This window comes from Acipenser ruthenus, chromosome 19, assembly GCF_902713425.1.
Source record: "Acipenser ruthenus chromosome 19, fAciRut3.2 maternal haplotype, whole genome shotgun sequence".
Classification (NCBI taxonomy): domain Eukaryota; kingdom Metazoa; phylum Chordata; class Actinopteri; order Acipenseriformes; family Acipenseridae; genus Acipenser; species Acipenser ruthenus.
Genome location: NC_081207.1, coordinates 9,563,419 through 9,577,109, shown reverse-complemented (window position 1 = coordinate 9,577,109; position 13,691 = coordinate 9,563,419). Strand labels below are relative to the sequence as shown.

The window sequence follows — 13,691 nt, the reverse complement described above, 5'->3', positions numbered from 1 at the left end:
TCTTGGCTGCAGGGCACGGAATACCACTCTTTCACCGAGCTAAAATTAAATTATTAAACCAATTATTTTTCTGCCAGACTGTTTAATAAGTGTATTGCGATCTACAACAGTGACATTTCCTTTCTGATGCTGTTAAATGGCCACTAAGTGTCATACTGAGTTTGAAGGGTAACTAAAGAGGGTTTATTTTCCCTGACCTTTCACAAAATGCCAAACTGAATACCGAGATTTTACACACAAAAATAAATAAATACCTTGCGAGATTATTAAAGTTTATTCCACAGTTGACGCAGCTTGGGTTACAGTTAAAAGCGCAAGGGTATCCGTTCATGGTGTATTATCGGGCACTGTACTGGCTATATAACCACCAAGCTGTGTTGTTTACATCAATCCTTATGAGTGAAATAAACACAGCACTCATGAATATACTATGCATTTATCATACTGCAGTTTACCATCATTAGCCTTTTTTTTTAAATTTGCTTTACCATAGTTCTCTGTGGTTTCCAATGCGTAACCATGCTTTCACTGTGCTTTATTACACTTGGCTGTGCATTTCCTTACCTTTTCTCTGTTCCAAACACTTGGTCCTCCTCAGGTCTCTCCGGGCTCCTTGCTCGACTTCGTTTCTCTGCCTTCCTCGCTTCCATCTCATACCTCCTTGATCGAGGGGCGTCATGCAGTGTGGAGGCCCTTTGTGCCCGGATCTCAGCACAGTGGCTATCCGTACTCGTTACCGTGCTTCCACTAGCGTCTGAATCCAGTGAACTCATTGAGCCGCTGATGTGAGACCCGTTAGACAGCAGGCTGCTCCCGGAAGGGAAAGGATCGCTCTGGGCAGGGGACTGGCATCGAGGGATCCCTCCGAGGTCCATGCTGTGCTTGCTGGAAGAACTACCAGTCGGGGATAAAATCTGCATGTCGGGTCTTTGTGGGAGGTGGAAAGGGATGCCACCTCTGTCCCTTTCGTCCCCATTGACAGAGCTGTGATCAGAAGTCCCATCCAGAGGAACATGTCCTGCAGAAAAAAAAAGAATACTGTATTGGTGAGAATATATTAGGTTTTGGGCAGTTTTACCAGTTCAAAAACTATGAGAGATATATATGGACGTTAAGAAAAAAACAGTGCAATGACATATAGAGGGTTCTCATAATCGGCTAATAAATCGCACAGTTGATAAATATTTGTATAAAAGTTTATCAGATTTCATGCAAAATTTAAAAATGTCTAAAGGACACTAGGAGTATATGATATGGTAATATAATATATATGATGAAAGTGAAGATTGGTGCAACATCAAGGCTGTTATTTTCACCATGTAGCGTGGCGAAGAAACGGATGGACAGGCCTGCATGATCAGCACATACGGGTCCTCTTTTCTTTTTTTTTTTTTTTAAAGAGGACCCTGAAAAGAGATGTAAGCGATAAAAAAAAATCAATTCAAGTATTCATTGTTTGGTCTTTATTTTCAATACTGTACGGTGCTTGTTTCAGAGAAATAAAAATGGCGACTATCTTTACGATTGTTCTTCCAATAAGTTTCTACATTTGAACTTGCAAAATTCAAGGATATATTTGATCAACAGTGTTTCATTTCCATGGTAACATATGATCCAGTTCTCTGTTCTGTATAATGAGAACTCTGCCAAGTAAGGTATGCCACACCTGGTGTCCCCACCCTTGATCTCAAAGACTGCTATAATCTTATAGACATAGAATCAATAAAGGAACAGGATCTGACACAGATAAAGGCAGCTCTATCTTTGGCAAAGTAGATGTCATTTAGTCAATACAAAAAACAAGTACAAGTACAACAGTGCTCTTTTACACAGTAAGAGTCAGGGGACAGATTTTCAAAGCTTACTCCAAATTGTAGTTTACACATTTTCTTTTTCTGCCACAAGACAACTTAAGACTACTCAAGCCCCAATTCATAAGAGGCCACTATTTCTAGTTTGGTAAATTAATTGGGTGGTTTCTTTAAATAAAATTGTGCCAATAAAAACTGTACTGCTCATATTAACTTGTATTGGAATATACCCATAAAACGTTTATTACGGTATCAACAGCCCTTGACTTTCTCATGATCAAACTTTTGTGTAATAGACAGACTAGCCCTTTTAAAGGAAATGTTTACCACTGTCATTGGGTACCACTAATAAGAAAGTCAAGCAGATAATTGTTCAGCTAGAGTCCCGTGATGAAAGCACAAGCCAAAACGTCTGTCTTCCTGACTTATGGTACATTTTCTGTAAACTGTACTTAAGAAAATAAATAATAAAACATTTTAGTAATTAAAACAGCAGACTTTTGGCTGCCATCTTAAAACATTTGTTCAAACTGCGTGACAATGAGTGATGCAAAATTAAATCTCCAGACATAAAAGCACTAGATATGAGGCCATTTCCTGCTTACCCCCTTCAGCCAGCATTGTAGTGAATGCGCCGCTATCCGATGAAGGCCAAACCTGGGAGGCTTCCACCACACTGGTGTTTAGTTCTTCCTGCCATATGGTTGACCGGGAATCTGGGACCTTCTCTACATCTGGAATACCAGAGCCAGTTATAGCAACCTTCGCTGGGCCCGGCTCCTACAAAAGACAAACACGACATATTACCATACTATAAGATATTTCCTGTCATTTTTTATTTGCAAACGAAACAGCTTAAAATAAAACAAACCAGCTATATATTAAAATGTTTAATTCAATTTTTCAAACAATAAAAAAAAAATATATATATATATATATATATATATATATATATATATATATATATATATATATAATAAGTGAGGTAAATTGATACAAAATAAAATACATTTTGAGGTAAAACTTCAAAAGGGTCCATCCTGTGCTTGCTCTATGGTCTTGTTATTAGCATAACAACATTCCCATAAGTTTTATTTTGGATCAATTTCCAATTGGTTTTCAATTTTTACCCATTTTGAAAAGTCACTCCTACAACCCATTTACTTATAGGTGGACTGGAAATTCTACTTTTTTTACCAACAGAATTGAAGCTAGTCAGACATGGGCCCAGCCTAGGTGGTAAGGACCCTGTTTGGTAAGCACCCAGCCTTGGAATTCCCCGCCAGGACTCGTGAGGTGCCAGTCAGGGTAACTAAAGCACAAGGAGGTGAACAATATCCAATTGATTTTCCTCCCCAACCCACAGAAGTGTGACGGTCAGTTCAGTTGGATTACAGCCATAACTCAGCAACCCAGTATTCGAACCAGCGAGCGCCTGATCGAATGACTCACCCTACACTCCAGAGTGCCATTACTAGATAATCCACCCCATTGCATCAGCTTTTATGACTGAGCACTTGAAGTTATGAATTAAGTCAATTAATCCAGCCTAAACACTAGAAATCCACTTCTTAATAAAAAGGGATTAGGACCCTATCTGACACTGACATAAGGGGTGCGTTCATGAGATGCAGACTTTGCTAAGTCTGCGCAGATTCTGCAAATATTCTGAAAATTCATTGGCTACTTGCTCTGAGTCTGTGCAGAATCTGCGCAGAATGGCGAAAGTCTGCGTGGCGTGAACGCACCCAAGGATCTAGTCTGAGAGTATGAGATAAACTCTACCCGAACAGAACATTGAGGAGAAAAGCAACCCTCTTTAAAGTTGAATAGTCATGATAACAGATTTAATTAACACAGCAGCTTTGTAGTAGCCAGTGGTATTTCTAAAGTGTGTCTGTTATCAGTAATTATGAAACTCCTGTGATTCCAGGACAATCATGCAGACATAGCATGGGCAAGGAAAACACAGTTCCTCATATGAAGTTATTACTTTAAAAAAAGTTATTTTAAGAATTGACTATTTTATAACCAAGAATTTTAGCACCACATTCAAGGCAAGTTTTATTGAATGAGGCCTAATAATGTCTCTTTAAACTGAAGGTATGTTTGAATTTTAAAGGAACGGGTTTACCTGTGACGTTGTTGGTTCCACCTTGCGTTTTTTCTTCTGGTTCTGCTTATTTGTTCTTGGATAAACTACCAGCTGTTCAAGCCACCTGATAAATTGAAGATTCAAATGAACAACTGTTTAATAAGAGATAAGCCAGTCATTAAATACATTTCATTGGTGTATTTTGAAGTGATTGGCTGTATTATTTCACAGTTTTAATGACAGACCATTGTAGAACATAAGTTTACTTGCCAGAGAGGCTATTAACTATTTCAATAAATAGCTATTGAAAGCACTAATGCACAAAAATACAAATAGAAAATACCCACATAAAAAGGTGTGAAAACTACAAATATGTTTGTGTGAATAAAAACAAAGCATCCCTGAGGACAAAATGTAAGAGAGATAACAGGTAGCTCTAGTGAACAGGAAGTACAATGGATATGTGAAAAGATATTCATCACTGACAAGGCAATGAAACGGTTCATTTTAACTGGAGCAGCGCTGGTAATTGAATTGAGAAAATGAATGTACTAAATATAAAGACAATAATTAAAAGTGTTAATTAAAGAATTAGGTGAACAACGCTTTCTCTACAGAATTAAAGCCCAGTTTGAAAATGCTAGAGGTGACTACAAAAAATTTAGTTCATGTGAAAATGATTTATATTATAGTGGATACATAATGATAAGTTATACCTTACAGTAGTTCTCCCATATGTGGGTATTTAAGTAATAGCACTTTTGAGTTCCTCTCATTATAGATGTTACAATATTTGGAAATTCCTTTACTAAAGTGTGCTGATTATGTTCAAACTTCAATAGCATCTGTCATTCTGCTCCATGCTGTGCTACAAATCAGTGGGGGCCTTTGTGATGTTTGTTTATCCATTCTGTACTGTGTTCACAGGATAACTGAATTTAAAATCCTATTGAAAGTGAAAAGACAAAGATTGTCAAGTAATTGGATATAGCTGGTTCCCCAGCACAGATTCTAGTACCTACCAAGGGCTTACAGAACATTTCAAGAAAATTCTCTACCAGAATCGCTCACTACTTTGAGGTAGTAAGCAATTCTGTCAAAACAGTGACGGCAGCTTCCCACCGGACTGTAAGCTTGAAAGGATATGCTTAATCTTGGTAAAAATATGAGAATCCAGGGAGGGAGACCTGAGCTGGTTTAATGTGCTTGGAATGTGCAGAGCCTCCGATTGTCATACATCACCCAGATTGTGATGACTCTGAAGCTTTGGCTGGTAAACAAATTGTCAGTCAGTAAGTGTAAATCATGTCAGATAGGTGACACATTGCAGTATTGCAAGGGGACATCCCAATGCCTTCTGCGAGGAGTCTAACTCAAGTCAAGTGGGTGTGAATAAATAGTCCAGCCCTGGAGAGAAAGGGCCCAGCTTTGTAATGGGAGTGAACCCAACGTGATGAAACATAAATCACAACCGAACATGTCTTCGTTTTGTCAAACAGTATTATATACCTCTATCACCTCTAGCATTTTCAAACTGGGCTTTAATTCTGTAGAGAAAGCGTTGTTCACCTGATTCTTTAATTAACACTTTTAATTATTGTCTTGACATTTAGTACATTCATTTTCTCAATTCAATTATCAGCGCTGCTCCAGTTAAAATGAACTGTTTCATTGCCTTGTCACCGATACAGATCTTTTCACACACACACGTTTATATATATATATATATATATATATATATATATATATATATATATATATACACACACACACAGGGCTTGAATTTCAGCGCGGGATCGCGGGAATCTCCCATTTTCCAAGTTGCTCCCGCATATCTGCAACTTTCAGTGCGGGAAAATTCCGCAGAGATATTTTCAGACACCAAGCTACTATATTTTTCACTCAATTTACAATGCCTGAAACGCTACAACAATCTATAAGGAAGTGGGTGTCAGTGACGAAAGCACTATTCGAGCCGCATTCTGCATAGTTCTGGTTAAAATATATAAATATATATATATATATATAAATAAATAAATAAATAAATAAATGAAAGTAGTGCTGGATATTTTAAGTGCTTCGAGACTTTACTCTTGTTCGTGATTCTAGGCCGCTATCTTTAAGCATTATAGAAACCCAGTACAATGCAGTAAGCAAACAGTTTTGGAAAAAAAAGACGATATTTAGATATCTAGGTGTTTTTTTGCAAGCGGTGACTTTCGCTTTAACTCTTAAAACACAGCCCCATTCACTTTGGGGTGCCAGCACACCAAAGGTTGCGCACATGTTACTCGGGCACCTTAAAAGCCACCTAACTGGTTCATGGCTTGTTTAAAAGTACAGATTTGGGGCTTTCCAAAGACATATTCAGGAGTGTATGCGGTACTCCTAGCCGGAACTATGATCGCCTGAAATTAAGCCTCTCATCATGTGACAGAGTTATCAGCTTAGGTTTCGTTTTGAGTCTATTGCCCCGTCATTGTTGCATCTAGACTGTATGGGGCGGTATCGCTGGAAAGCTTAGAAGCTCAGAGCCCCCAATGTTCATTTCATATTGAGGTTCAATGGTGCAGTGTTTTTTTTGTTGGAATTCTCCCCATTGGCTGCAGCATAGGTGGGAAATCCCCCCAGCACACACAAATGAAATTCAAGCCCTGCTTACATATACATTATATATATATACAGTATATACATTATATATATATATATTATACACATATATTATATATATATATATATATATATATATATATATATATATATATATATATATACACACACACACACAGTATATATATATATATATATATATATATATATATATATATATATATATATATATATATATATATATATACACACACACACACACACACACACATACACATACACACACACACACACACACACACGCACAAAAGAAACACAACACTCAGGTCTAATGGATTTCATCAAATATTTTAAACATAGATATCAAACAAAATCACAAAAAACGTGAACAAAAATACAGATCAAAGAAATATGGTAAGTTTTCAGTATGAAACGCGACACACTATCAAAATGAAAACATTACAAAGTTAGCATCGGGTATGACCTCCCTGAGCATTAATACAATCCTGGCAGTGTTGATGCATAGACCTGATCAGCCTCTGGATAGACTGCTGTGGGATGTTCCGCCACTCTTTCTGTGCAGCTGCAGCTAGCTGTCAAAGGTTGGCTGGTCGTGGTTGTCTCCTGTGGATAGCACCGGGATTTGGTCGCGCAGATGTTCTATTGGACTCCAGTCAGGAGAAAAAGCTGGCCATGGCAAGACATCGATTTTGTTTTCTTGAATTCGTGGAATTGTAATCCTAGCACTGTCCAGTCTTGCATTGTCCGGCTGGAAAATCGACACTTCTGGATTGGCTTGCAGGAATGGAAAAACTGTTGCCTCAAGGACTTCATCAATGTATCGCTGAGCAGTAAGGGTGCCCTCAATCTGCACCAAAGGCATTCTTGTGTTACAAGAGATTCCTCCCCACATGATCACACTTCCACTGCCCCACCGCTTGGTTTGAACAACGCAAGTGTTAGCTTAACGCTCACCACAATGTCTCCCGTCAGGTCTGTCAAGGGCAAAACAGCATTCATCAGTAAATAAACCACTCCACCACTCTCTCTGCTGCCACCTCAGATGTTGTCTGGCCCACAGAAGACGGGGATTTTGTCTGTCAGCTATCAACATTACACGTGAACGGCCTCTGAGCATGCAGATCATTTTCATGCAGACGGAGAGCTACAGTCATTCTGCTGATGCGCAGGTTATTTCTTCCTGGAATTTCCTGCGCTGTAGACACTGCAGTCTGAAAACGATTACACAGATGTGACGGGCTGGTGTGGTTACCCTCTGCCTTCCAGGACGTGGCCTGTCCCTCACAGAGCCGGTTTCCTGGTTTCTCTGGACTAGTCTGTTGATTGTTGAAGCAGAACAACTAATTCTCCGGGAAACTTCTCTCACAGACAGGCCACCTTCAATCATGCCAGTAGCAACCAGGCGATCTTCATTACTCAAATGGGGCATCACATGATTTGAGCTCAGTATTTTGTTATCCAAAGGAACAATACTTCTCAAACAATCAACAAACCTATCTGCTCACTATTTAAAATGTAAACGGCAGCAGTGTGGAGTAGTGGTTAGGGCTCTGGACTCTTGACCGGAGGGTCGTGGGTTCGATCCCAGGTGGGGGACACTGCTGCTGTACCCTTGAGCAAGGTACTTTACCTAGATTGCTCCAGTAAAAACCCAACTGTATAAATGGGTAATTGTATGTAAAAATAATGTGATATCTTGTAACAATTGTAAGTCGCCCTGGATAAGGGCGTCTGCTAAGAAATAAATAATAATAAAAAATAACATGATGTATGTCCCCAATGAGCTATTGATGTAAAACTTTGTTGCGTTTTCATTGTGCATCAGTATATATATTTTTGGATTTAGTGATATAGAAGTAATGGACAAAGCAGGGGCAGCAGAGGCCGCCTCCCATGAAAGCTATTCAGACAAGCCAAAGCAAATTCACACGACAAAAAATGTCCTGTGTAATATTGCAATAATGTGTTTTTCATATGGTGCATTGACTATTAATCATATATGCAACCTCAAAGGCACTGTACATGGAAACCACATTAGCATTAGTTATAAACTACAGCTATTTCTAGCAACGTTCCTCAAATAAACAATAAAAATTTAAGGAATTGTGGTAATTTTATAAGAATTTGAGACAATTAGCACGGCATTCAAGGCAAGTTTTATTGAATTAATAATTTACAAGTAGAACAGTTACAAGTAGAAAATAATAGACATCCATTTGTAAAGTTAGTTTAAAACTAATATGGGTCATTCATACAATGTACTTTGGTAATCTTTTGTTTTACTTTATTTTGTTTATAAAAGGGGTTAATGTCTCCTTAATTGCACAATAAAGCCATGATAAAACCCATTTGTTTGATTCAGCTCACTCTACCTCAATATCCTCCTGTGCTGTCTATAGAGAGTATAAATATATGCTGTCATATTCTTATTACAAATCAAAGAAACAACCTTTGCTGATTTCTCCCAGTACAGTTTTCAATTCATGAACCTGAAATGTTATCTTCATAGCAGAACAGAAAATGCCCTTCCAACCTACCCAATGTTTAAAACCTGAGTCTGGTTACAGCAAACCAGCAGTTCTTTAACACAAAGATGTACGTTTCCACTTACCCATTAATGAGCTCTTTGCTTTCTCCGCGGATAAAATACTCTTGCTCAGGTGTCACAATGCACAGAGCATTCTTCTGTCCTGTTTTGGGCTCAGCGTCAATGACATCAGTACACTGGTTCATGTTAACAGTCCCCTGTGGCAAAGTGCTCGGCTAGGAAAGAAGATAAGAGACAAATTCTGGTTCACCAAAGTGTTTCTACAACTGTAGTTGGTATATGAACACATACAGTACTCTTCCCCCATCTCATTTATTTTTGATCTGGCAATAGACACTCGATCGGCAGGTGTCTAAAAAGTAATTACTGTACTCTGTCATTCTGGTGCATGCACTTGCTGTAATAGAGAATCAATGAGGAATAATAACGTGTCACTCCAGACAAATGTAAAAATCATTTCCAGTGTGTGCTTGGTGGGGGGTTTACATTTTTTTGTTGTTGCCCAGAATCAATTAAGCCTTGCCTTTTACACCAGTTATAGTTTAAAAAAAATAAAAAATCTAAACAAATGTTTAAAAAAAGTTGATGCACAATTATTTCTAATTAATATATGACAACAGATTTGCTTAGTAAGAATCAGTAAAATACACAATGCACTAGAATTCCTTGTCAATATTCATAGAAGAAGAATTGTGAGAAATACAAAGCACAGGACAAGTCAAACTAATCTGTGGCTTAATTCAACAGTTTTGCTTTTGTCTGACCCAGATAATGCGAGTCAACTAGAAAGAGAGTGAGTGGTATGAATGGACAGGCCAACACCAACACACACAGCAGACTTAGTAGAATACTACTGTAGCATAGCGTAGTATATTAACAGCATACCATACCATACACTGAATTGTACAGTAACTGGTTCATTTTTAGTGCCAATGTACGTACATACACAAACTAAACACACCTCCATAGTATATGTTGCCAGGGCTATCCAAGACCCGCGGCAGGGAAAAAAAAAAAAAGCTAATATTGGAAGAGATAACAGGGAGTATGGTTACAGTGGAAAAGTGTCTTATACCGTTTCATTTTTGTTTCATAAATGGCCTTTCTGGTTCCTTTTTCACTTTCCTGTTGAGTATATTTTGCTGGAATTCTAAAATGCTGCCTTTTTTCAGCTTAGGACACCTTGGTCAGATCCAAAATTTCTGTGCTTGGTTTCAATTGGCAAGGAATTAAAGAAACGCAGAGAGGTCTCCTCAAATGAATACTGCAAGGAAATGTAAGCCAGCTGTCTCAGAGCAACACTATTCTGTCGTTGCAAGGTAGTCTAGTATTGAAGTCAGCATACTGTTGCAGTTCAGCTACAGTACCAGTATGTATTGATATAAAGATACCACACTCTGCTCCCAAATTGGGGGCTGGGGTACCTTGGGGCCCACAGCACATTCATAAATATTTTATCCCAAATCACACTAATACTGTACCTGCCAAACAATGTTTAGCCTACATGAACGTTGCTGTTTGGTTGGCTCTGTGGGACACTACATCTTTCCAAAGCCCCTGCTTTCAGTATGAACAAAAAATAAAGCGCCTTGCAGCAAGCTGTATCTCCATTTGCATAGAGAATAGAGCCATACCTTTACAGCTATGGGTGTTGGGGGGAGGGGACGTCTCCAAGTCATAAAAAAACTAAACAAAAAGGGTTTCTGGAGTTCATGATTCTAGATATATTTCATCCACTTATATTAATAGATTTCTAAAAAATATATATACTCAAAACCTTATAATATATCGGTGAATAACTGGTGACAATAAGAACAGCCAACTGTATCATGAGTTCCCCAATAACTTGCCAAAATAAGCAGTAAAACACAAAAGTGATGATACAACACATTTCCTGTGGAACTATTGCAGGCAATGCATTATTTGCAATAATATGAATTAATACATTTTTATATATACTATTGTGAACACATTTCAAGAATTAAAAAGTACACGCTGTATTGTTCTCTATATATTGTGTTACCGGATTTCTGGACCATTTCAATACTGCACAGAAACTTTCTTACATGCACAGTAAACCTTATATTATGCTTTCCTTAAATTATAACAAATGGGGCGGAAATCAGTTGTATGATTATTAAATGTGTGTGTCATAATAACCAAAGTGATATTATCAGGCGCTACACCCCATTATAATCTGGCTGGGACAGAATGCAGTGATAATAAGTAGAGGATGACATAAACTGGAGTTATATTGAGCTAGGTTGACAGTCTGTAGTTCAATTCACTTAGTCCCATTGACCACCTGCTGTTTATAAGATATAAAGTAAGACCAGAGTGCAACTGCTGCTCAGCCCCTAATGTACATAGACAAGTTGCACTACAATGGATAACAACTGTACAGCAGCGTGTTGTTCACTACTGCCTAATTTCCACTGCGGCCCAGCAATGGAATCTGCAATTGAAAGAACGTTCGTCACCATTTTAATTTTCGCTCTACATGCGATTTTACACAGCATTTTCAAATTTCAGTCAGCCCAGATTGTTAAAATAATTTTTGTTTCTTCGTTCTCCAACATGGCACCACAATCATCTTTTTTGGCCAAACTCTTCTCAACAGCCATTGCAATGGTGAAAAAAAGCTTGAAATGTGGAGCTCTGTTCCCCTGCCGGCTTCTTATCCAGCACATGCCTCCCTGCTATGCAATGAAGTAGTTCAGGCCAAAAAAAAGAGTCTGCGAATGGACAGGGCTGATGTGGGAAGCAGTGGAAAATCGGGTATTAGACCTCAATAGAATCTTCCCGACTGTATTCCAATGCCCAGTCCTGGTTTAACATCTATGGAATTCTGTAGTGCAGACTAAGTAATCACTGTATGCCTGCCAGTATTTATTTAACAATGAAGAAAAAATGGTTAACACTGTGTTGTACTGTAGAAAGAGCTCAAATCAAGAACAGATTTAATTTCATTCATACAGTACTTTAAGTAAAACAATTATTCGGCTTTTCTACTCCGGCAGTTCAAAACATTTGTTTTCATTTAGATGAAACAGGTGGGGGTTTTTTGTATTCCTTTTATGGCAATATTTGGGATTCTGCTACTAAACGCAAAGGGGTTGCCAAATATGGCAATTACAATCCGTCATATTAGTGTAAAACTGCACAAGCTTAAAGTCCATAAAACAGAAATGCTGGAGTTTATTTCTTCAAGCTCCTACACATACACAGAGCTTGCTAGAAGTACAAAAGGTGGGTGGTTTCTGACCTTTTGGGATGTCTTTGATAATTTTTCTAAATTTGGGCTTGTTTTTGAAAACAAATCAACATTCCAAGCTCTGGAGTAAAACATTTTAATAAAAACACTACTTTTCCTTTATAAGCATATTATTTAAAACATAGTTTCCACCACTCTCTTTTCCAGCTGTTATGCTAATACTGTAACACATTTATCTTTATGTAATGTACATAAAATGGTACAATGTGTGGCTTGAACATTATATATTTTAGAAAGAAATCACTGTCAATATTGAATGACTTTTTCAGTGAATCGCCCCACACATTTCCATATAGACTGAGCTCAGAATAGGTATGCCAATTATGTGAGCAGAAAAGTTAAAGAATTTAATGGGGAGGAAATGCATTCTCTTTTTTTTTGGCTAGCAATGATAAAATGACTGCTCTCGCATGCTCTATTGAAGCCTTAAACGCTGGTGCACCTTCTAGGTTTGTTTATTATTAACCTGAAAAAGACTTTGACAACACTGACAGCTATGTGTCAGCATTGCAGGAATTTGCTTTCCTAAACATTTCTTTCTCCTTACCATCAGGGGACATGAGATGAAACATCTGCCAATTGTGCCTCACACAACGTGGTCATGTCTGAATAGTGATGTGAGACCACAGAAAGTCTGTATTTAGATATCCAGACTATTAAAATTTAACTGATGATTAAATGAGTGTGAGACATATATCTGAATGCATATACTGTACACACATTTGGAGTCTGTCTGGCTTTTATGATGGTTATCTATGTAGACTGTAGCTACACTGAGAAACTGCACATCAACTGTGACATCATCAACTGGCTCCAAGAACGCTCAGCTGCACTGGTCTACTTTGCAAGAGCGCACAAGGAGAATCTCAAAATACCTGTTTGTGTGGCGAGAGGACGAGACACTTACCAAGGACACAGCTTTTTATACTATGGTATGGGTGCCCAGTGACGTCAGACAGCTTTGAATTCAGAGCTACCCACAGAAAGAGCATAATAAGAAAATAAATTACTTTAGCATCATAAATAAATGCGTCATTATGTGTGGGATTAACAGAAATCACAATGCTTCTAAATAGATAAAGCAAAAACATTGCACCGTGGGTCAAGATATAAGCTTGTCCCATAGTGTTTCTGCCTCCATTTACTCAACAGGCAAATCAACACAATAAGAGCTGTGCATTAAATCTCAGATTTAAAATCCCTACCTGTCATACACATGTGGGGTGCTTTCAGCCACCATATTTTAATAGGGCTGCAACGAAGGGTACATTTTGACCTTAGAAGGTTCGTTTCGATTGTACTCATTTGCATAATTTATTGGTGACGTCACCA

General features: G+C 38.1%; 1 protein-coding gene across 2 annotated transcripts in view; it reads right to left on the bottom strand.

The window, feature by feature from the left end:
• LOC117424388 (protein outspread-like) overlaps positions 1-13,691 on the bottom strand; it is an 88,269-nt gene that overhangs the window by 41,033 nt on the left and 33,545 nt on the right. For both annotated transcript variants that reach the window (XM_058992460.1, XM_058992459.1), the window contains exons 4-7: positions 9,149-9,300; positions 3,946-4,030; positions 2,417-2,591; positions 565-1,018 (exon numbers count right to left, since the gene is read on the bottom strand). In XM_058992460.1, the coding sequence (XP_058848443.1) occupies positions 565-1,018; positions 2,417-2,591; positions 3,946-4,030; positions 9,149-9,300 (866 nt within the window). The remainder of the gene's footprint in view (positions 1-564; positions 1,019-2,416; positions 2,592-3,945; positions 4,031-9,148; positions 9,301-13,691) is intronic.